General features: G+C 48.7%; 1 protein-coding gene across 3 annotated transcripts in view; it reads right to left on the reverse strand.

The window, feature by feature from the left end:
• Positions 1-23,601, reverse strand: part of LOC140405441 (receptor tyrosine-protein kinase erbB-4-like) — a 198,812-nt gene that overhangs the window by 69,897 nt on the left and 105,314 nt on the right. For all 3 annotated transcript variants that reach the window (XM_072493856.1, XM_072493854.1, XM_072493855.1), the window contains 6 exons: positions 15,331-15,517; positions 9,060-9,194; positions 6,451-6,516; positions 4,375-4,493; positions 3,361-3,502; positions 2,031-2,144 (listed from right to left, as the gene is read on the reverse strand). In XM_072493856.1, the coding sequence (XP_072349957.1) occupies positions 2,031-2,144; positions 3,361-3,502; positions 4,375-4,493; positions 6,451-6,516; positions 9,060-9,194; positions 15,331-15,517 (763 nt within the window). The remainder of the gene's footprint in view (positions 1-2,030; positions 2,145-3,360; positions 3,503-4,374; positions 4,494-6,450; positions 6,517-9,059; positions 9,195-15,330; positions 15,518-23,601) is intronic.

Consider the following 23,601-nt stretch of genomic DNA (forward strand, 5'->3'; position numbering starts at 1 on the left):
GGAGGATCACCCTCGTCACCGACCAATGGTCGGTCGTCTATATGTTCGATAACACGCAACGGGGCAAAATAAAAAAACAATAAAATTTTGAGGTGGAGGATCGAACTCTCCACCTACTCGGACGATATCAAGTATTGTCCAGGGGAGCTGAACGAGCCCCCAGATGCCCTGTCCCGCGGCACATGTGCCAACGCGCAGGACAACCGCCTGCAAGCCATCCACAATGACCTCTGTCACCCGGGGGTTACCCGGCTCGTCCATTTTATCAAGTCCCGCAAACTACCGTACTCAACCAAGGAGGTCAAGGCCATGGTCAGGGCCTGCCAGGTCTGTGCGGAGTGCAAACCGCACTTCTATCGGCCAGACAAGGTTCGGCTCGTGAAGGCCTCGGGGCCCTTTGAGGAACTGAGCGTGGACCTCAAGGGGCCCCTCCCGTCCACCAATCGTAATGCCTATTTCCTCACCGTTATCGATGGGTTCTCCCGCTTCCCATTCGCCATTCCCTGCCCCGACATGACCTCAGCCGCCGAGTTTAAGGCACTGCACAGCATCTTCACTCTGTTCGGTTTCCCCGCTTATATCCACAGCGACCGGGGTACATCGTTCATGAGCGATGAACTGCGTCAGTATCTGCTCAGCAAAGGCATCGCCTCGAGCAGAACGACCAGTTATAACCCACGGGGAAACGGGCAGGTGGAGAGGGAGAACGCGACCGTGTGGAAGGCTGTCCTTCTGGCCCTGCGGTCGAGAAATCTCCCAACCACCCACTGGCAGGAGGTCCTACCCGATGCCCTACACTCCATTAGGTCGCTCCTCTGCACGGCCACGAATGAGACCCCTCACAACCAATTGTTTGTCTTCCCCAGGTAGTCTACCTCCGGGGTCTCGCTTCCACCTTGGCTGACGGCTCCGGGACCTGTTCTTCTCTGGAGGCACGCGAGGAGCCATAAAACGGACCCCCTAGTTCAAAAGGTCCGACTGCTCCACGCCAACCCCAGTTACGCCTACGTCGAATACCCCGACGGCAGGCAAGATACGGTTTCCCTCCGGGATCTGGCACCCGCTGGATCCCCCACTACAGACGCCCCTTCCCGCGCCGCTCCCCTGCAGGACCCGGCACCCACTACAACACATCCCCTCCCGGCCCCACTCCCCGTTGGTGAGCACCTACCGCGCGCACCCCCTAGCGCCCCCCCCCCCACCCCTTTACACACCCCGCCGGCGCCAGCACCGCTACCCCCGGCCCCGCCTATTCTCCCTGTGCCCTGTTCCCGTGCCCCGACCCGGACCGAAGCTCCGACTGCCGTGCTCCCGGACGTACCCTCAACCAAGACATCAGTGTCCGCCGCACCACCGCCCGAACTGAGGAGGTCGATGAGGACAATCCAGACACCGAGACGGATGGACTTATGATGGCACTTCACCCCCGCCGGACTCTTTTTTAAACGGGGTGAATGTGATGAACGGTTACTGTAACACTGTACCCTTGTCATCATGTAAGGTGATGTCCCCTTTAAGACCGGGCTTGGAACCCTGGGGAACTCCGCCTCTGGCTCCGCCCATCTGGGAGCCGTATACAAGGGGCCGCCTTGTGGGCGGCGTAGCTGTTAGCACACGTCTCGGCACCAGTCTAGTTCTTAGTTTATTAAAGCCTTCTTTACCGTTTACACGCTAAGCGTCATTATTGAGGGTACCACAAGAAGGTTAAAAAAAAAATTATACTTCTCTCATGTTTTTAGTTGGTCCCCTCAATATGAGATTGCGCCGCAGGCAGTTCGAACAAGCCGGCAAAGATTGTCTCGCTTGCCGGATTTCCAAGTTATCGCCATCTCCAAGTTCCAAACCGCATTTTCTAAAAGCATGGCAGTCAGGCTGGATGTGATTCAAGTTGACAGAACTTGAATCCCAATCAGCTACCAACTGGTACAAACATTTCCACCCACCCAGTTGTAACTTAAAATGTATCTGTTGCCCAGTTACCCAGGCGAGGGAGGAGGCCTGGCCTGTACTGCTCACACTTTGCCGCTCACCTTTCGGACAGAGGCCGTCACACGGCTCGCACATTTTCAGACCATTTTTCTCAACCTCCATCTTGTCGCTGGGACAGGCGCGAACACAAGAACTCTGATCGACGACAAAGTTCGCTGCAGAACAAAAGACAGGGTGAACCTTCCAGTTACATTCCATGAGCGCTTGCCTCAAAGTGCCAGCAATGACTTCCAGCAGGAAGAAAAATGTTCACCGCAAAGCAGATTGGCCAGTAGGGTCATTTTTAAGTTTGAACAAGGTGAGTGACATCAAAATGGCCGCCCATAATACACTCTGCCTGATTTTCTGTCCAAGTGCTTTTTTAAAATAAATTTAGAGTAACCAATTATTTTTGTTCCAATTAAGGAGCAATTTAGCGTGGCCAATCCACCTACCCTGCACATCTTTGGGTTGTGGGGGCGAAACCCAAGCAATCACGGGGGAGTTATGTGCAAACTCCACACGGACAGTGACCCAGGGCCGGGATAGAACCCGGGACCTCGGCGCCGTGAGGCAGCAGTGCTAACCCACTGCGCCACCGTGCTGCCTGTCTAAGTGCTTTTGATGGAAAGAGAAATTTAAATTGTGTATAATGGGCTAATTCAAAATTGCAGACAGTTAAAACGATTCCCCAGGATTCATGAAATGCTGCAGAGATTCCCCTGACCAGAGAGGGTCAATAAGCAGAGGACCCAGATTTAGGATAATTGGCAAACGAACAGGAGGGAAGATAAGGGGATTTTTTTTGTTGAAAACAGAACGTTACGGTCTGGAATGCCTGCCTGAAAAGGTGATAAAAACAGATCCAACTTTCAAAAGGAATTCAAAGAAAAGGTTTGCGGGCAATGGGGACATAATGGTGGAGTGGGACTATTTGGATAATTCTTTTAAAGAGCTAGCACAGGCACAAAAGGCCAAATGGCCTCAGTCTGCATTGTATAATTGTCTAAAATTTCCCCGTGACTCTCCATGTGATGAGCTTTAACATAATAGAAGTGAAACCCTATTCTAACATTCCCATCATTACTTGGGGTGGGGGGGTGGAGTGTACTGGGGGGACGGGGGGTGGGGAGTGTAAGACCCTGGAGCCATCCAGAACAGGAAGGTTCCAGGTTGCACCCACCTGGCCTGTTGAGTTAGCCGATCTCAGCATGGGCACCAGTTGGAGGTGCGGTGGAGCAGGAAAGGGGATCATTACCATAGATAGTCCAGTGGTTTGTTACAAACACGGCCCAGTGTCGCATGAGCTCTCCTGACAAATCCATGGTTCAGGAGAATGAAGTGAAAGGAAAACAAATTTACATCAACGATTTAAAAACTAGGTGCACTTACCAGGGCAGCTCGTCACACAGAACGCTCCATACATATACTTGGTGTCTGGGTTACGCTCCAGCTGATAGGACTGTTTGTTGTAAATGAATGGCTTTGGACAGACTGGAACACAGGCGTTGCTGTCATTAAAACGCCTGCATGCCTGTGGGAACATACCCTCATGTAAGAATCAAACTGACAAACAGAATAACCATTTCACACTCTGACGCTCCTGCACACTGTAACCCTCATTAATTGCACTCGCTTGCATGCAGTCGCAGTCTCTCAGCCTGTCTCAATCTGTCAGAGTCCCACACTCTGTCCATCCCCATTGCTCACTCTCCGTCCCCAACACTGTTCTCACTCTCTGCCTCTCAATCCCTGCCTCGCTGGATTCGGATTTCATTCACTCTGGCTGCCAGTCCCCTCGCAGCAACTCACCATCATCCTCAGTCTCTCTGTTCCCAATGCACTCTCCCACTTTTATTCCAGTTGGTCTCCACCAGACATTTAGTCCTGAGCATAGACACTCTCTAATGCTCGTCCCACTCTTTTGCATTCACCACGTCAATTCCAGTTACAATCATACTTTCTCTCATACACCTCTCAGTTTTAGTGCTATTTTCCTGATGGGAGTTATTTCTGACTGTAGTTGTGTGTCACACGACTGCTTTGACTGTAAGACAGCACTTCCTACCCGAAGAGGAAAGGAACAAGCGATTTGCTCATTCTTGGCTACATCGCCACCTCCTAGTAAAATGGTACAGGATCAGTTCTCACTCCTGATCAAGTAGTTAGAATTTACACTTAATACAAACAAAAAAATGCTGGAGATGCTCAGCAGGTCAGAAAGCACGTGTAGAGAGAGAGCAGCAGAAATCGGCCTCAACAGTATCTCTGTACACAGGTGCGGCCTAATCTGCTCAGTGTTCTGAGGACTTCTGCTTTCATTTCCAATTTCCAGTATTCTGCTTCTGTATTAGAGTTCACATTTAGTCACCCCTTGGCTGAAGGAAAATCCTTTCCAAGACTTACGAAACAGTTGGTATCTTTCGACCTTGAACATCCACCAGCACACTGGCTGTGGCAGCATTCGCTGGGGTTGCGTCCGAAGCATCGGCCGTTGCACTGAGGAGCACACACTGATTTAGTCACTGTGAGGAAAAAAAAGAATGGAGAGAGTGGGAAAGAGCATGTTATATGGTTCATGCTCGAGGTTGACAGTCCCAACTGCCGGAGGAAGCTCAGAATCACTACCGCTATTTTGTATTCCTGCCCCACTTTTTCTCCCCTTTACCTCCATAGAATCCCGACAATGCAGAAGGAAGCCATTGGGCCCATTGAGTCTGCACCGACCCTCTGAAAGAGCGCCTTACCTAGGCCTACTCCCCCACCCTATCCCCGTAACCCAATAACCCCCCCCCGCGGGCAGCACGGTAGCATAGTGGTTAGCACAATTGCTTCACAGCTCCAGGATCCCAGGTTCGATTCCCGGCTTGGATCACTGTCTGTGCGGAGTCTGCACGTTCTCCCCGTGTGTGCGTGGGTTTCCTCCGGGTGCTCTGGTTTCCTCCCACAGTCCAAAGATGTGCAGGTTAGGTGGATTGGCCATGTTAAATTGCCCTTAGTGTCCAAAATTGCCCTTAGTGTTGGGTGGGGTTACTGGGTTATGGAGAAAGGGTGGAGGTGTGGGCTTGGGTAGGGTGCTCTTTCCAAGAGCCGGTGCAGACTCGATGGGCCGAATGGCCTCCTTCTGCACTGCACTGTAAATTCTATGAAATAACCTGCACATCTTTGGACATTAAGGGGCAATTATCATGGCCAATCCACCTAACCACATCTTTGGACTGTGGGAGGAAACCGGAGGAAACCCACGCAGACTCAGGGATAACATTCAAACTCCACACAGACAGTGACTCAAGGCCGGAATTGAACCTGGGTCCCTGGTGCTGTGAGACAGCAGTGCTAACCACTGGTACCACCATGCTGCCCCTTATTGATCCATCCAACCTTCCACAGGGGTCAGGTACCCTCCAATACCTCACACAAGTGAACAATTTCATAAGAACCTAAGAAATTGGAGGAGTACATTCAGCTCCTTGAGCCTGCTCCATCCTTCAATAAGATTAAGGCTAATCTTCTACCTCAACTCCACTTTACCCTCCCCTACCCCCACACTCCTTTAGTGTCCAAAAATCTCAGTCCTGAAAAGCTCAACGACTGAACATCCACAACCCTCTGGGGTAGAGAATTCCAAAGATTGACAGCCCTTTGAGTGAGGACATTTCTCCTCATCTCAATCCTAAATGGCCGAGATAACGTCCTGACGTTCTTATTCCAAATGGTGGCTTGGACAGGAGGGTCCAAACTCACCAGTTCGACCCGCTAAAAATAAATTTGCATTTATCAGATCCCCGGAACATCTCAACGTCCCAGTGCCAATGAGCTCTTTTACGGCTACCTGAACAGGCAGATGGGGGCTTCAGCTTAACCAAACCAAAAATAACACCTCTGACAATACAGCATTTCATTCAAGAATCAGCCTACAGTATGCACTCAAATCTTGGAATGAAGCTTGAAAACCACAACTTTCTGACTCAGCGCAGAGCCAAGTTGACACTAATTTATAATCATCTGTAACTAATTTGGTTTACCTTTCAGAATACTTATATTTGGAATGAGTTATGTGAATGAATGAGCACGAGAAAGCAAGGGGCGCTGGCAACCTCCAACATGTGCGATCGTGTTTCTTTTAATTACCGCAAATGTTTCCCTCATCCCTTCATACTTGTATTCTATTCGTCCGTTAAGTCTGGCTACTGCCAGAATACATTCACATGTTTGAGAAACGTATGCTATAATTGATTTGAGTTGCTATGGTGCAAACTTCTGTTCGAATTCTTCCTGTGATGCACAGCCGTCTTAAGCCTAACACAGCGGGGACTGTACCTTGATCTGTCCATTTTCTGTACCTGATTAGTACCTAGCAGCAGTAGGAACAGGAGTAGGCCTTGAGCCTGTTCTGCCATTCAATGAGATCCGAACTGATCTGTGATCTAACGCCATATATATGATAACAACATGTTCAGTAGTAACAGACGGTATACTTACAAGTCTGACAGTCACCCTTGCCAGGGCCCCAGCAATGTCCATTACAAGCTGCATGACACTTGGCACCTGAAAAAAAGGAGAGGGGTCTCCCTATCACAACACCGATACACTTGAATGAACCAAACCGATAACATATAGAAGTAATTGCCTTTAATTCTGGGCCCTCTAGTATTGGTCTGTAAAGAATACAGGCTGAAACAGAATCATTGCACCTTTCAGCACAAGATGAGGCCATTCAACCCATCATGCCTGTGTTGGAACTTATACCCAGGCAGCTGTGGGGTCTGCCAATATCAGGTTAGGTGGATGGAGCCGGAGATCAACTTTGGAAAGCAACTTTAAATCCTTAAATTGAGAGAAGTGGGGCAAGCGGATGCAGAGCTCAACGTTGTAAAAGACTATTTTCGAACCAAGATCAGGAAATCCTTCTGCACATGAAAAGTCATTAATATATGGAATAAGCGACCAGGGAGAAGAGTAGAGGCAAAACCCCAGGAGTCATGCAAGAAACAACTGTATGTTGAAATGGGGAATTCGGGATGGATGAACTAGAATGGACTGATAGACTCTCTCTTCCATCATTATCTTAGTGATATTTAGCAATCCTGGACAAACAAGGGAGCTAAGGCACAGGGTTGTACTCACAAACCTCACTTAACTAAGGTTTTACCCCTGCATTCAGATGACTTAAGAACCTTTTGACAGAGGCCCAACAGGAATTGGATGTTTCCCAGGTCCGGGGAAAGGCTCATCCTTTGAGAGTATGTCGGGGGAGGGAAAGATTGAAAGAAAGAAAGAGGGAAGTTAGTAAAAGTCAATGAGACTCCCACCTTCAAACACATTCCATCTAATCTCTTCAGGTGGCAAAAGACATGTTCACCTGCACCCAGGAGCGGACTACTTATTTCAACAATTGTTTAAAATTAATTTACAGGATGTGGGTGTCGCTGGCTAGGTCACCATTTATTTCCATTGCGAATTGTCCTCGAGAAGATGGTGGTGAGCTGCCTTTGCAAACCGTTACAATAGTCCATGTAGTGTAGGTACACCCACAGTGCTGTCAAGAGGGAGTGCCAGGATTTAGACCTAGCGACAGTGAAAAAACAGCACATATATTTCCAAGCAGGATGGTGGGTGATTGGACGGGACCCTCTAGGTGGTGGGCTCCCAATTTTATATCCGATACAAAATTCCAACCTTGTTTAACTACAGAATTAACAGCAAGATTTTTTAAAATCCCAACTAATCAGAATCACAGAATAATACAGTGCAGAAGAGGCCCTTCGGCCCATCGAGTCTGCACCGATGCATGAAAAATACCTGACCTGCCCACCTAATCCCATTTGCCAGCACTTGGCCCATAGCCTTGAATGTTATGACGTGCCAAGTGCCCATCCAGGTACTTCTTAAAGGATGTGAGTTTAATGAGTTTAAAACTAATTAGATTTATGGACTTTTCCTTTTCTTGAGGAGATTCTTTTCCACACTGGTGCTTATTAGTAGTTTTGAACTATTCTGGGCTGTGGAAATTCCGGTCCCACGCTGGCGCACCAGTTTCCCATTGACAACGGCGGGACTGATAGATCCCGCTGGCGGGCCGCCTTCCCCGCCAAAAAACATGCGGAGGGGTGATCGGTAAAACCCTTTTAAAATCTCGTGTGGGGAACTCTGTTCTTATCTCAGAAAGGCTGTAGGTCATTCTGGTGGAGTTGAAAACCAATAAGAATTGAACAGGCCGGAGACTGTTCCTTTGAATGAAGGCCCAGGTTGATAAAAGTTAAAGCGCCACTCCAGAGGAAATCCGGTTGTCTGGGAGTACTGACTGAATGCCACTGCCAGAAGATCCCCAAGCACCCTGGGAGAACAACCTGCTGCAATGACTTCAATAACGGAAGCAAGGACACTCATCTTTTATATCATTTCAATCCCTTTATTATTTTCACCCTTTTTCCACACACCCGCCCCCCTGTGTGTGTCATCTTGTGTGTGTTTGGGTAGAGGGTGGGATAATAAAAGGTGGACAAGTAGATTAGCTGGCCATTATTCCATTATAATTACTGCATATTTCAACTTTATTTCTGTTATAAATAAACAGTAATTGTGTTCAATTTACAAACCTGGTGGCTATAACTTATTGAGCAGTGAAGGGGCCAAAGATTCTGCAAATTTTATCTGATTGTTTTGGTCAATTCACTGGTGTTGGGACTCCGGGGTCTATGGAGCTGGAATTGACCGCACACTTGCCCAGGGTGTCGTAACAGAGTGCAGTAGGTGAAGATAGAATCAGGTTCTTCTGTAATGCCCCAGAGTTGAAGAAGACAGCCGATGATCGAGATTCACGCTTGACGAATGGCCACTTAGGCAAAGTACCAGAGGGCATAATGCAGATGGAAGTGTACATCAGCCAGAATCAACAGCTTAGGAAAGGAAGGAAGCTAACAGGAGGAGAATTGGTGCACAAGGAGTCAGAAGGTCTATGAGACAGAGTTTGACATTTGGAATGTTAAGGCCTTTGCTTTTAATAAAAAGGACTAACTTCCAGTGTAAAATTTATGAAAGCATAGATTCCAAAAACTAGGTGACCCCAACTAATTGACTGTTATACTCACAGCCTTTTACAGCATCTTTTGTCTCATTGAAGTCCATTCTCTCTTTTGGATTATGAAGGATGTCAGCCCAGTTGATGGTCTGTGTGTGACACAGGAAATTGTTGCTTTCCAAATAAACGCCTCCTGCCAGAATCTCTACACAACACACGAACAGACAAGGAGAGAAGGTTCAGCAGGAAAACAATTAACTCGCCATCAAAAAGTGTAAATCCAGGGATGAGAGAGGATGGGAACGAGAGCATTAATTCAAATGTTCACAATTTTATTTGGGACAAATACAGGGGGAAAAATGTTAACATCGAGAGGGAGTGCCAACACAGGAACATCTCAAACATTGACCGTAAAATATTACAGGTAGCTGAAGGTTTATAAAAACCATGGATGCGGTCTAAAAAAAATAAAAATCAATTTTAAATGCTACAATCATTCAATCATTGATCTTTTGAATCAAACAACAATTCTTTTCAAACACCCCAAAATCCTACATATAACTCGTTCTTCCTCGAATACTCCTGTTCTCTGGTTCAAGAACGTCATTTATTCCAACATAAGACCATAAGACATAGGAGCCGAATTAGGCCACTTGGCCCATCGAGTCTGCTCCCATTCAATCATGGCTGATATTTTTCTCATCCCCATTCTCCTGCCTTCTCCCCATAACCCCTGATCCCCTTATTGATCAAGAACCTATCTATCTCTGCCTTAAAGACATGTACAGAAGCTGCATGATAGCCAACAATTGGTGGCATCAAAAGCCAAGGGAAGCCCAGCCCTATAAGGAGGGAAAGTTGAGAGGAATATTTATCAATGTCTGTCACTACGTTGGTTCACACACACTTAAGAACCAGATTGTTAAATACGATTACTCATCACTTGCATTAATATGGTACTTTTTGCCTTAATCTTTTAAGTAGGGATCTTTGTAATTCCACAATGTGTCAGCAGGTGAATGGCACAGGAGCTGGTCAACACTACGGGGGGGATGGAGGCAGCAATCTGGGGATAAAGGCACTTTCCAGGGAGAAGGTAAAAGAAAACAAATGTAACTCCTCTTTTGCAGTGCAGTGGTTCCCAACCTATGGTCCGGTCCACAAGAATACTCTAGGTGGCGCAGTGAGGAGCATTGCTGCCTCACGGCGCTGAGGTCCCAGGTTCGATCCCAGCTCTGGGTCACGATAGCCAACTCCGTGTGGAATTTGCACATTCTCCCAGTGTTTGCGTGGGTTTCGCCCCCACAACCCAAAGATGTGCAGGCTAGGTGGATTGGCCACGCTAAATTGCCCCTTAATTGGAAAAAATTAATTGGGTACTCAAATTTTATTTAAAAAAAATAATGTTTAAAATGGTTTGCATGCATTATGGTCCACAAAAGCTTTTAATGATGATCTATGGTCCACATAGAGGACAACGTTGGCTGCTGTGGTGTGAATAGCCACACACTAGTAACACTGAGGGTGACAGTGTAGGAGTTTCACTAAGTATTTCTGACCAGAACTGCCAGTGACGGTAAAGTTGACCAGCTGTGGCAGAGCTGCAGTGGAGGAAAGCGCAAGGGGCGGTGTATGAGTACGGGGAGAAGGCTAGCTGGATGTTGGCACACCAGCTTCGGACGCGGGAGGCAGCGCGGGAGATTGGGGGAGTTAGGGATAAGGGGGGGAACACGGTGCGGAGTGCGGTGGGAATAAATGGGGTATTTGGAGACTTTTATGAGGGGCTGTATAGGTCTGAGCCCCTGACGGAGGAGGGGGGGATGCATCGGTTTTTGGATCGATTGAGGTTCCAGAGGGTGGAGGAGGAGCAGGTGGCTGGGCTTGGGGCACCGGTAGGGCTGGAGGAGCTGACTAAGGGGCTGGGGAGCTAAGAGGCGGGGAAGGCACCGGGGCCAGATGGGTTCCCGGTGGAATTTTACTAGTAGTACATGGACCTGCTGGGCCCTCTACTAGTGAGGACTTTCAATGAGGCGAGGGAGGGGGGGGCCCTACCCCCGACGATGTCCAGGGCGCTGATCTCGCTGATCTTGAAGCGGAACAAGGACACATTACAGTGTGGTTCGTATAGGCCAATCGCTCTCCTCAACGTGGACGCAAAGCTGTTAGCGAACGTGTTGGCTACCAGAATTGAGGACTGTGTCCCGGGGGTGATTCACGAGGACCAGACGGGTTTTGTGAAGGGAAGGCAGCTCAATACCAATGTGCGGAGGCTCCTTAACGTAATCATGATGCCTGTAGTGGAGGGGGAGGCGGAGATAGTGGTGGCGATGGACTTCGATATGATGGAGTGGGGGTACCTTTAGGAAGTGTTGAGGAGGTTTGGGTTCGGGAAGGGGTTCATTAGTTGGGTTAGGCAACTTTACGACGCCCCGGTGGCGAGTGTGGGCACAAATCAGAGGAGGTCGGAATATTTTCGGCTGTACCGGGGGGCGATTGGCAATTGAGCCTTTGGCTATGGCTTTAAGGGAGTCCAGGAACAGGAGGGGGCTGGCCCGGGGGGGGTGGGGGGGGGGGGGGGGGGGGGGGGGACACCGGGTTTTGTTGTATGCCGATGACCTGTTACTGTATGTGGCGGACCCACTGGGGGGGGATGCCGGAGGTGATGCGGATCCTCAGGGAGTTTGGGGACATTTCCGGGTATAAGCTCAACATGGGGAAGAGTGAGCTCTTCGTGGTACACCCAGGGGACCAGGGAAGGGGGATAGACGAGCTTCCATTGAAGAGGGCGAAAAGGAGTTTTCGGTACCTGCGGATCCAGGTGGCCAGGAGCTGGGGGGCCCTACACAAGCACAACTTAACGCGACTGGTGGAGCAGCTGGAGGAGGAGTTTAAAAGGTGGGATATGCTGCCACTCTCCCTGGCGGGTAGGGTGCAGTTGGTGAAAATGAAAGGTGCTCCCGAGGTTCCTTTTTGTATTCCAGTGCCTCCCCATCCTGATCCCCAAGGCCTTTTTTAAGCGGGTCGGCAGGAGCATCATGGGATTCGTGTGGGCAAAAAAGACCCCGAGGGTGAGAAGAGTGTTTCTGGAACGGAGTAGGGACAGAGGAGGGTTAGCGTTGCCTAATCTGTGTGGGTATTACTGGGCTGCCAATGTGGCGATGATACGCAAGTGGGTAATGGAGGGGTGGGGGCGGCGTGGAAGAGGCTGGAGATGGCGTCCTGTGTGGGCACAAGTCTGAGAGCGCTGGTGACAGCACCGCTCCCGCCGACAAGGCACGCCACGAGTCCGGTGGTGGCGGCGACTTTGAAAATTTGGGGGCAGTGGAGACGCCACAGGGGTGAGGGAGAAGCTTTGGTTTGGTCCCCGATCCGAGAGAACCATTGGTTCGTCCCGGGGAGAATAGATGGAGGGTTCCTGAGCTGGCACAGGGCAGGAATTAGAAGGATGGGGGACCTGTTTATCGATGGGATGTTTGCGAGCCTTGGGGCGCTGGAGGAAAAATTCGAGCTTCCCCCCGGAAATGCCTTCAGGTACATGCAGGTAAGGGCGTTTGTAAGACGGCAGGTGTGGGAGTTCCCGCTGCATCCAGCACGTAGGATCCAGGATAGGGTGCTCTCGGGGGTGTGGGTTGGAGAAGGCGAGGTCTCGGCGATCTACCAGGAGATGCAGGAGGAGGAGGAGGAGACCTTGGTGGAGGAGCTAAAGGGTAAATGGGAGGAGGAGCTTGGGGAGGAGATAGACGAGGGTATGTGGGCAGACGCCCTGGGTAGGGTTAATTCTTCCTCCTCTTGCGCCAGGCTTAGCCTGATACAATTTAAAGGTTCTTCACAGAGCGCATATGACAGGGGCGAGGCGGAGCAGGTTCTTTGGGGTGGAAGACAGGTGTGGGAGGTGCTCGGGGAGCCCAGCAAATCACGCCCATATGTTCTGGGCAAGCCCAGCACTGGATGAGTTCTGGAGGGGACTTGCGAGGACGGTGTCTAAGGTGGTGAACACCCGGGTTAAGCAGAGCTGGAGGTTAGCACTATTTGGGGTATCGGGCGAGCCGGGAGTGCAGGAGGCGAAAGAGGCCGGTATTCTGGCATTTGCGTCCCTGGTAGCCCGGCGGAGGATTCTGCTACAATGGAAAGATGCGAGGCCCCCAAGCGTGGAAGCTTGGATCAATGACATGGCAGGGTTCATTAAATTGGAGAGGGTAAAATTTGCCTTGAGAGGGTCTGTGCAAGGGTTCTTCAGGCGATGGCAACCATTCCTAGACTTTCTAGCGGGGCGTTAAGAGGTGGTCAGCAGCAGCAGCAACCCATGGGGGAGGGGGAGTGTACTCTGTGTTTATTATTGCTTAATGGCGGGTTTGTATATTGGGGGAATTCGTGATGTAGTTGTAAGATGTTTATTTATGTGTTCTTTATTTTTCTTTTTTCTGTAAGGTGGGGTGGGGGGGTGTTTAGAACATAAGAATTAGGAACAGGAGTAGGCCATCTGGCCCTTCGAGCCTGCTCCGCCATTTAGTGAGATCATGGCTGATCTTTGTGGACTCAGCTCCACTCTCCGGCCCGAACACCATATCCCCAAATCCCTTTATTCTTTAGAAAGGCATCTATCTTTTTCTTAAAAACGTTTAAAGAAGGAGCCTCAACTGCTTCACTGGGCAAGGAATTCCAGAGATTCACAACCCTTGTTAAAAATATGTAAAAATTTGAATAAAATTTTTAAAATAAATTTTTTAAAGTTGACCAGCTGTTGGCACGTCGCTTGGGGCCCATCTTTCTGATTCAGAGCAGAGATAGGCTACTCTCTCACCTAAACAGGCCAACAACTTACTTTCATCCTGCAACCCTCCCTCTAATTCTGGCCTCTTGCACATCCTTGACTGAATCCTTCCACCATTGGCAGCTGTGCCTTTGGCTGCAAAGGCCCTAAAGTCTGGAATTCTCTCTCAACCACTCCTCCACACAACCTCTCTCCTCCTTTAAGATACCCCTTAAAACCAAGCTTTTGGGTGTCATGTTTTGTTGGACAATAGTCCTGTGAAGTGCCTGGAATGTTTTACTCCATTAAAAGCACAATATAAATTAAAGTCGTTGTCGTCCGCAGCTGCTTTAAAGTCTCATTTATCCACAAACACTCTCCTCACTGTTGCTAAATTTGCCCTGCAATGTGACCAGGATGCCAGGGAGTTACAGGACCCAGCTCATTAGTGAGCCATTTCCACTGGAAGGGAACATTGGGTAAATAGGACGTTAATGGTGAGCTTGGACGGCAGGGCAATTCAAAACCTTCACACTGCAACAAGACTTACAGTGAGCTCCCTCAATCGCCCGATATGTAGCACAACGTCATATAGACCAGAACATTGCCAGATTCAATTTCTGGTCTTTGCTGTGAGCGCAGATATCAAGCTGGCTGCCAACTGGGGCTTTAAGAATTAGCCCCTCGGCGAGGAAGAGGAAAATCAGCCAGGGCTCTCACTATTCATCTCCACTGCCAAGGGCATATGTGTGGGCATCAGAGGAGAACAGAATCAGACTCGACCGTGATGCCTCTACAGTTGAACAGCCCACTGACACATTATCTGAGCTCCATCTTGAGAAAGGGCCATTTAGATCAGGTACTGGAAAGGTTCCTGGCACCTGTGCAAGCAACCTCTAGTGTGAAGCAATATCTTGTTGAGAAGAGGCGGGGCGAGTGGGGGTGATAAAGAAAAGCTTCAGGGTGGCTCTCTGCTAGCTAGCTTTCACCATGCGGGCCGTTTGCTGCCTTTTATGAAATTTGGCTTCAGTCCTGTTCCCCGGCTGCAAATCTGGTTTGACAGAAACTACGCGTTTCTCACTGACTCATTGCAAAAGTCACAACAAATAAATCTTTTAATTAAACCTGTCAAGGATCATGCAAACCCATGAATTTAACAGAATTGGAGTGAGCTGGAGGGAAGCACAAAGAGAGATTTTAGGTACAAAACAGAAAGTATTTTTTCTGCCCGCTTAATTTGCAAGGTAGTCGGCTTCAGGTCTGAAAAATCAACACCGTCTCCTCAATTTCTTCGGATTCACTAGTTCAGGTTTGGGAGCAAGATATTAATCTAGATCTCACTAAAGGACGAGATTGGGCTCAGCTCCCTGTGGTTGAAAAACTTGCCAACGCTCTTGTTCATGTTAATATTTGCAGGCTGCAGCTGCCTGTGGGACAACAGGAGGAAAGTCACAATGTTTGCAACGGTGCCAGAGGCATCGAAAGTCCCTGGTTGAGTGCTGAAAATGTCTTGCCCTCTGTGAATGCACTCATTTATTCCCCCAACAGCTCCTCTCGAACCTCCATCCACCCTGCATTTCTACAATCCTACCTGTTAGCTGCTTAAATCCAAGCTGCTTCAGCCCGTGAACTCCATCCTTTCGATAATTGAGAATGACAGAGAGTGCGTATTTGTCATCATAGAGCGTTGTGCCACGGATAATTCGTAGGTTTTCTAAAGGAAGGTACTCAAACTGATTGAGGGCCACCAGCAAGTAACCAGTCACCTCCCGGATCGACTGTGCAGGAAGAGAAAGCAAAATAACATCAGCATAAAGCGTGCAACGATCACACACCAACAGAAATCTTGCATTTCAAGGGAGAAATTCAGTGCCCCATTGGCTAAATTGGCAATTCAACATCAATCAACATCCTGAGGGTTGGGCAGCGCGGTGGTTAGCCCTGCTGTCTCACGGCGCCGAGGTCCCGGGTTCGATCCCGGCTCTGGGTCACTGTCCGTGTGGAGTTTGCACATTCTCCCCGTGTTTGCGTGGGTTTTGCCCCCACAACCCAAAGATGTGCAAGGTAGGTGGATTGAACACACTAAATTGCCCCTTAATTGGAAAAAAGATTAATTGGGTACACTAAATTTATAAATATATATATATTTTTTTTAAAACATCCTGAGGGTTACCGTTGACCAGAAACTGAACTGGACCAGCCATATAAATACTGTGACTACAAGAGCAGGTCAGAGGCTGGGAATTCTGCGGTGAGTAACTCCCCTCCTGACCTCCCAAAGCCTGTCCACCATCTACAAGTCAGGAGTGTGATGGAATACTCTCCACTTGCCTGGATGAGTGCAGCTCCAACAACACTCAAGAAGCTCAACACCATCCAGGACAAAGCAGCCCCGCTTGATTGGCACCCCATCCACAAACATTCACTCCCTCCAGCACTGAGACATAGTAGCAGCCATGTACACCATCTACAAGATGCACTGCAGCAACTCACCAAGGCTCACCTTCCAAACCCACGACCACTACCATCTGGTAGGACAAGAACAGCAGATACCTGGGAACCCCACCACCTGGAGGTTCCCCTCCAAGTCACTCACTATCCTGACTTGGAAATATATTGGCCGTTCCTTCACTGTCGCTGGGTCAAAATCCTGGCACTCCCTCCCGAACAGCACTGTGGGTGTACCTACACCACGTGGACTACAGCGGCTCAAGAAGGCAGCTCACCACCACCTTCTCAAGGGCAACTAGCGATGGGCAATAAATGCTGGCCTAACCAGCAAAGTCTACATCTCTAAATGAATTTTTAAAAAGCACACTTGAAAGTGTCACTGTCTCAAAAACATTAGATTCAATCTCTTTCACTAACACAAGATGTGATGTATTTTCAGAGTTGGTATTTGTGATTAACACTCATTATTTGTGTGAAAGATCTGTTTAATGTTGCTCAATTACATATCTCTTTTTCCTTCTGTGCTGTTACCAATCTACGCTGCCCTTGTGGAGGTGTCAGTTGAGGATTGTTCTCAACACTGATTTCTTCACAAATATCCTCCTGGGTATCAGAAAGATTTTCGCATCAGTATTAAAATAATAATCAGAAATCTGGGCCTGGCTAAGCTCACAGATGTGGGCAAGGTAGCCAAGGGCAGCAAGAACATTTACAACTGTCAGCACTTAAGAGTCTGCAAACGAGAAATAACTAGAGGGCAAAAAATACATTTTGTTTCATTTTCAATGCCTTGAACCCCTGAACTTGTTTGTAATGTATCTACTGCCCAACTGCATGAATGGCTCACCTCTACACTGTCTCATCAAACACTCCCAGGACAGGTACAGGCACGGGGTTAGATACAGAGTAAAGCGCCCTCTACACTGTCTCATCAAACACTCCCAGGACAGGTACAGCACGGGGTTAGATACAGAGTAACGCTCCCTCTACACTGTCTCATCAAACACTCCCAGGACAGGTACAGCACAGGGTTAGATACAGAGTAAAGCTCCCTCTACACTGTCCCCATCAAACACTCCCAGGACAGGTACAGCACGGGGTTAGATACAGAGTAAAGCTCCCTCGACACTGTCCCCATCAAACACTCCCAGGACAGGTACAGCACGTCGTTAAATACAGAGTAAAGCTCCCTCGACACTGTCCCCATCACACACTCCCAGGACAGGTACAGCACGGGGTTAGATACAGAGTAAAGCTCCCTCTACACTGTCCCCATCAAACACTCCCAGGACAGGTACAGCACGGGGGTTAGATACAGAGTAAAGCCCCCTCTACACTGTCTCATCAAACACTCCCAGGGCAGGTACAGCATGGGTTTAGATACAAAGTAAAGCTCACTCTACACTGTCCCCATCAAACACTCCCAGGCCAGGTACAGCACAAGGTTAGATACAGAGTAAAGCTCCCTCTACACCGTCCCCATCAAACACCCACAGGCCAAGTACAGCACGGAGTTAGATACAGAGTAAAGCTCCCTCTACACTGTCCCCATCAAACACTTCCAGGACAGTACAGCACAGGGTTAGACACAGAGTAAAGTTCCCTCTACACTGTCCCCATCAAACACTTCTATTGCACGATCAATTAAACTCGAAGACGAGGTTGTATCATAACTGAAGGCTTTAATAGACTAGATCTGTTCCCCAGCAGCTTCGGTACAGAATGAGGGCTGCTGGGACGGCACCTGTTCTTATACCCCGCCTATCAGGGCGGAGCCACATACCAAACAGCCAATGGTAAGCTGCTAGGCTTACCCAATGGTCTATAGCCTCTCGGGTACTGCAATACTACCACAACTTCCATGACAGATACAGCACGGGGTTAGATACAGAGTAAAGCTCCCTCTACACAGTCCCCATCAAACACTCCCAGAGCAGGTAAAGCAGAGATTAGCGAAAGAGTAAAGCTTTGTCTACACTCGTATTACTTTGCCGTAGCCTCGGAAGGCCACTTACTGCATCAATGTAAACGTTCAGATCTCTGTACACCAGCCACTTTCGTGCCTTTATCTGAAGCTTCATGAAGTTCCCCACCAACCCATTTCCTCCCCTTCTTTCCTCACTGAGATAGCTGCAATATTAAAGAGAATGACTTTACCCACAATGCCATGATGGAAGGAGATTTTTGTCATTGCGAATTTTCATTCACAAGAACTGGAACTGCAACTAAGATTTGGTAGGGTGAGCAGGCATTTGCCATTTCAGTGTGGTCTGCATTCAAACCCAGCTCCCATAAGCGAGGAGAGAAAATGCTAACTCACTCTGCCACCCAGTCTCCTGAGTTTGAACCTATCTGACCTATGCTACAACAGTAACATTAGTGTCTCATTACATTATACCATATCTGTCAGACAATCTATTGTGCTGCCTTACTAGTAAGTAACCAAATATAAATATTGGCCTGCACACTGACACGCGACACATCAGTGGTGACAGTACCTGCAGACACAGCAAGGAGGAAGGACAACTTGAACTCAGGTACTGATGTGACCCACTTCAGTGTAATTTATTTTTTTAAATTTATTTTTTTATTATAAATTTAGAGTACCCAATTCATTTTTTCCAATTAAGGGGCAATTTAGCGTGTTCAATCCACCTAGCCTGCACAATCCACCTAGCCTGCACATCTTTGGGTTGTGGGGGCAAAACCCACGTAGACACGGGGAGAATGTGCAAACTCCATACGGACAGTGACCCAGAGCCGGGATCGAACCTGGGACCTCGGTGCCGTGAGGCAGCAGTGCTATCCACTGCGCCACCATGCTGCTCACTTCAGTGTAATTTCTGACAAATGACCTGTCCTTTGACCTCCCGTCACGGAGTCAGAAGGAAATGCACCACTTTGACCACTCAGCATTCTTTTTTAACTTGGAAGCAGGTCCAGAATGCAAACCCTTGAGCACAGAAAGAAGGAGCAGGAGAAGGCCTCATCCATTAGGATTGGAGAGGCGAGGTTAGACTCAAGAGTCTTCGTGCCGTGTGTGGGAGATGCCAATAAGGCCTGTTGTCACAACAATTGAAAAATCGGTCTCTTGAAAAGCTCAGGTTACCTCGGCATGACTACACAGGGTCTAAATTCCAATAACCAATGGCGGTCTTCATTCATTTTCTCAAGTCAACTGATCACAGCCAAGGCAGCAGTTGGAATGCTACAATTGGCTTCAGAGGCATGGGCCAGGGAGGGGGAAATATAAACCAAGATTCCTGCTGCTGATCACAATGCGTCCCACATGAGAGACTGATAGTGAAGGTAAGAGCCCATGGGATCCAAGGATAAGTTGGCAAATTGGATCCAGAATTGGCTGAGTGGCAGGAAAGAGGATGATGGTCGAACGGTGTTTTTCTGACTGGAAGCCTGTGTCCAGTGGGGTCCCACAGGGATCAGTGTTGGGGCCCTTGCTGTTTGTGTTTCATATAAATGATTTAGATATGAATGTTGGGGTGGCAAGTGGCGCAATGGTTAGCACTGGGACTAGGGCACTGAGGACCCGGGTTCGAATCCCGGCCCTGGGTCACTGTCCGTGTGGAGTTTGCACATTCTCCCCGTGTCTGCGTGGGTTTCACCCCCACAGGGTAGGTGGATTGGCCACGATAAATTGCCCCTTAATTGGAAAGAAAATAATTGGGTTCTCTAAATTTATTTTAAAAAATGATATGAATGTAGGAGGCTTGATCAGTAAGTTCGCGGATGATACGGAAATTGGTGGGGTGGTAAATAGTGAGGCGGATAGCCTTCAATTACAGGAGGATATAGACAGGCTGATCAGTGGTAAATGGAATTCAATCCGGATAAGTGTGAGGTAATGCATTTGGGCAGGACAAACAAGGCAATACATGATAAACGGCAGGACCCTGGGAAGCACCGAGGATCAGAGGGACCTTGGTGTGGATGTACACCCGTCCCTTAAGGTAGCAGAGTAGGCGGATACAGTGGTTAAGAAGGCATATGGTATACCTGTCTTTATTAGCCGAGGCATAGATTTTAAGAATAGGGAGGTTATGCTGGAACTGCATAAAACATTGGTTAGGCCACAGCTAGAGTATTGTGTGCAGTTCTGGAATCCACATTATAGGAGGGGTGTAATAGCACTGGAAAGGGTGCAGAGGAGATTTACCAGGATGTTGCCTGGGATGGAGAGTTTTAGTTATTTTAAAAATAAATAAATTTAGAGTACCCAATTCATTTTTTCCAATTAAGGGGCAATGTAGCGTGGCCAATCCACCTACCCTGCACATCTTTGGGTTGTGGGGGTGAAACCCACGCAAGCACGGGGAGAATGTGCAAACTCCACACGGACAGTGACCCAGAGCCGGGATCGAACCTCGGACCCTTGGCGCCGTGAGGCAGCAGTGCTAGCCACTGCGCCACCGGGCTGCCCTTGAGAGCTTTAGTTATGAAGAGAGATTGGATAGACTGGGGTTGTTTTCCTTGGAGTAGAGGAGACTGAGGGGGGATATGATTGAGATGGATAAAATTATGAGGGGCATAGATAGAGTAGACAGGAAGAAACTGTTCTCCTTTGTGAAGGCGTCAATGAGCAGGGGGCAGAGATTTAAGGTAAGGGACAGGAGGTTTAGAGGGGATGTGAGGAAAAACCTTTTTACCCAGAGGGTGCTGAGAGTTTGGAACTCGCTGCCTGAAAGGATGGTGGAGGCAGAGACCCTCATAACATTTTAAAAGTATTTTGATGTGCACTTGCGATCCCAGGGTATATTCAACTGGGGGAAACCTCGCACTTGTTAAAAATCCAAGATGGCGCCCGAGCGAGGCGACTTCTTGCAAGCTGTGCCCAGCATACCTTATCTCCAATGCTATCTTTTACTCTCGTTCTATGCTTCTAAAACTTCATTCTAACTGTTATGACTGTAACATTATATTCTGCAGTCTCTCCTTTCTTCCCTATGTACAGTATGCGTTGTCTGTACAGCAGGCAAGAAACAACACTTTACACTGTATACTAATACATGTGACAATAATAAATCAAATCAAATCAAAGCAAAGCACTTGAGCCTGATTGTGTTTTCAATTGATGTCTGCATCCATGTGCACTTCCCAGCAGAGGTCATTGGACTGTCATAGAATCATACAGCACAGTAAAGGCCCTTCGGCCCATCGCGTCTGCATCGGTCAAACACAACCATTCTAATCCCATTTTCCAGAATTTGGCCCATAGCCTTGTCTGCCTTGGGAGATGGTGCCTGGCAACCAGCAAGGAGTCAGCAGCGTTAGGAGAGGAGGGGAGGAAATTGAGGCAAGATTGAAAGGGAATACATAAAATTTGCGAATGAGCGTTTTAGTAGTGGTTGCCAACTTCCCAGGACTTCCTATTAGTTAACAAAAGACATTCCCTGGGAAGTTGAAAAATGAAATGAGCCTTCGGTGCTTAAAGCAGAGTTCGCCTGTTAAAGGAGCATCTTCTGCATGGGTTTGATTCATAAACCAACAGAAGAATCTCGGCATTGCCTGTCTCAATTCCAGTCATTCCCAAGTGTCCCCTGGCCCCAAGCTACACCGGGCAGGTCCAGATAGGCAGCACCTTAACTGTGGTTTGAGATAAAGATAGTGTGTTATTCAGCACTCCATATCACAATGAATGTAGCAACATACCTGCATTCCAAATGGGAATGGGAAAGCTACTTCTTCTTCCCCCCCCCCAGTATATTTTGCTGAAGAGTCAAGGTAGAAACTGTACAAAACAATGAGCTGGATTCTCCATTCTCCCAGCTGCGTGCCCCTCGGCCGCGCACCATTCACTGGCGGTGGGATTCTATCTCCCCACCACTTGTCAATGAGATTTCCCATTGTAACCACCCCACACCTTTGGGAAACCAGGGGCGCGCTGCCAGCGGGAAAAGTGAACCACAAAGAGCGGAGAATTCCAGCCAAAACTTCTATCAAAAAGATTTTATGAAGCTCAATGCATTTGTGTAGCACCTTATTGCATCGTCAGGGTGTTTCCAAGTGCTTCACAGCTAATGAATTACTTTCTGAACAAAACTTCCGGTGGCGGCCATGGAGGAGTAGGTCGCTCATTTGATAGCTCCCGCCTGTAATGGACTTTTGGACCTTTTTCCCCCGGTTGTTTCCGGGTTTTATGGGATAAATCGGTGAAGAGTGAGACATGAGGAGAAATCCCCCTCCGGTGTATGGAGAATTGGACCAGAAGAGGCCGTGTGAGAAGACAAAGTCCTATAAGGAAGACGCAAGCAGAGCTGGTAACACGGGACAGCATGGCGGGGCAGCAGGGCCGTGGGGAGACGGCACAGTGGTCAACGGAGCAGCTGGTGAAGTTTTTCGAGGATTGCTTCGACAAGCTGAACAAGCTGGACCCGATTAAGGCTTTGATTGATCAAGTGATTCAGAATCAGGAAACCCACGGGAGAGCGATCCAGGAGGTGGAACAAAAGTTGTCCGAGCACGAGGAGTACATAACCGCGCTGGAAAACAAGGTGGGGATGATGAACGACCGCCAGAAAAGTATGCAGGAGAAGCTGGAGGACCTGGAGAATAGGAGAATTGGGGGATGGGCTTCTAATTTGGTTCTGCTCTTTGGGTGATTATCTTTCTTAAAGTGACTGATTCTTCACTGGGTTTTTTTCTGATGTTTGTTTACTGGGGAATGTGATGCTTTTAAAATGTTTGTCCATGTGGGGGGGGAGAGGGGAGAAAACAATAGGGAGACAGACTGCTTGGTGCCAGAGGTGGGCGCTATCAAGTTAGCATGGGTCAGCTGACTCTCGGAAGCGCAGTGGGGGGTGAGCAGGTTTTAAGCTGGAACTTGACTTGGGGGGGTTGGGTTTCTAGTGTTGGTGCTGGGGGGGGGGGGGAGCTGCTTTGCTGACAGGGGAAGAACTGTTACTAGGGGGCAAACGGCGACAGCCTGAGTGGGGACTCGAGGAAGCGGAGGGCGCGAGCTCGAGGCTGGCCTAAAAAGGGTGATGGCTAGTCGGCAGGGAGGGGGGGTTGTTGGAAGGCCCCCGTCCAGGCTGATGACATGGAACATTAGAGGACTGAATGGGCCGGTCAAGAGGGCTCGCGTGTTTGTGCATTTGAGGGGGCTGAAGGCGGACGTGGCAATGCTACAAGAGACACACCTAAAGGTTACAGGCCAGACAAGATTGAGAAAGGGGTGGGTCAGCCAAGTGTTCCACTCAGGACTGGACTCAAAGACCAGGGGGGTAGCGATCTTGATCAGCAAATGAGTGGCATTCGAGGCAGGGAGAATCGTGTCAGACACGGGGGGGTAGGTACATAATGGTGAGTGGGAAGCTAGAGGGGGTGCGAGTGGTACTTGTGAACATATATGCTCCGAATTAGGACGACATGGAATTTATGAGGCGGGTGTTAGGTG

The sequence above is a fragment of the Scyliorhinus torazame genome, chromosome X (assembly GCF_047496885.1).
Source record: "Scyliorhinus torazame isolate Kashiwa2021f chromosome X, sScyTor2.1, whole genome shotgun sequence".
In the NCBI taxonomy this organism is placed as follows: domain Eukaryota; kingdom Metazoa; phylum Chordata; class Chondrichthyes; order Carcharhiniformes; family Scyliorhinidae; genus Scyliorhinus; species Scyliorhinus torazame.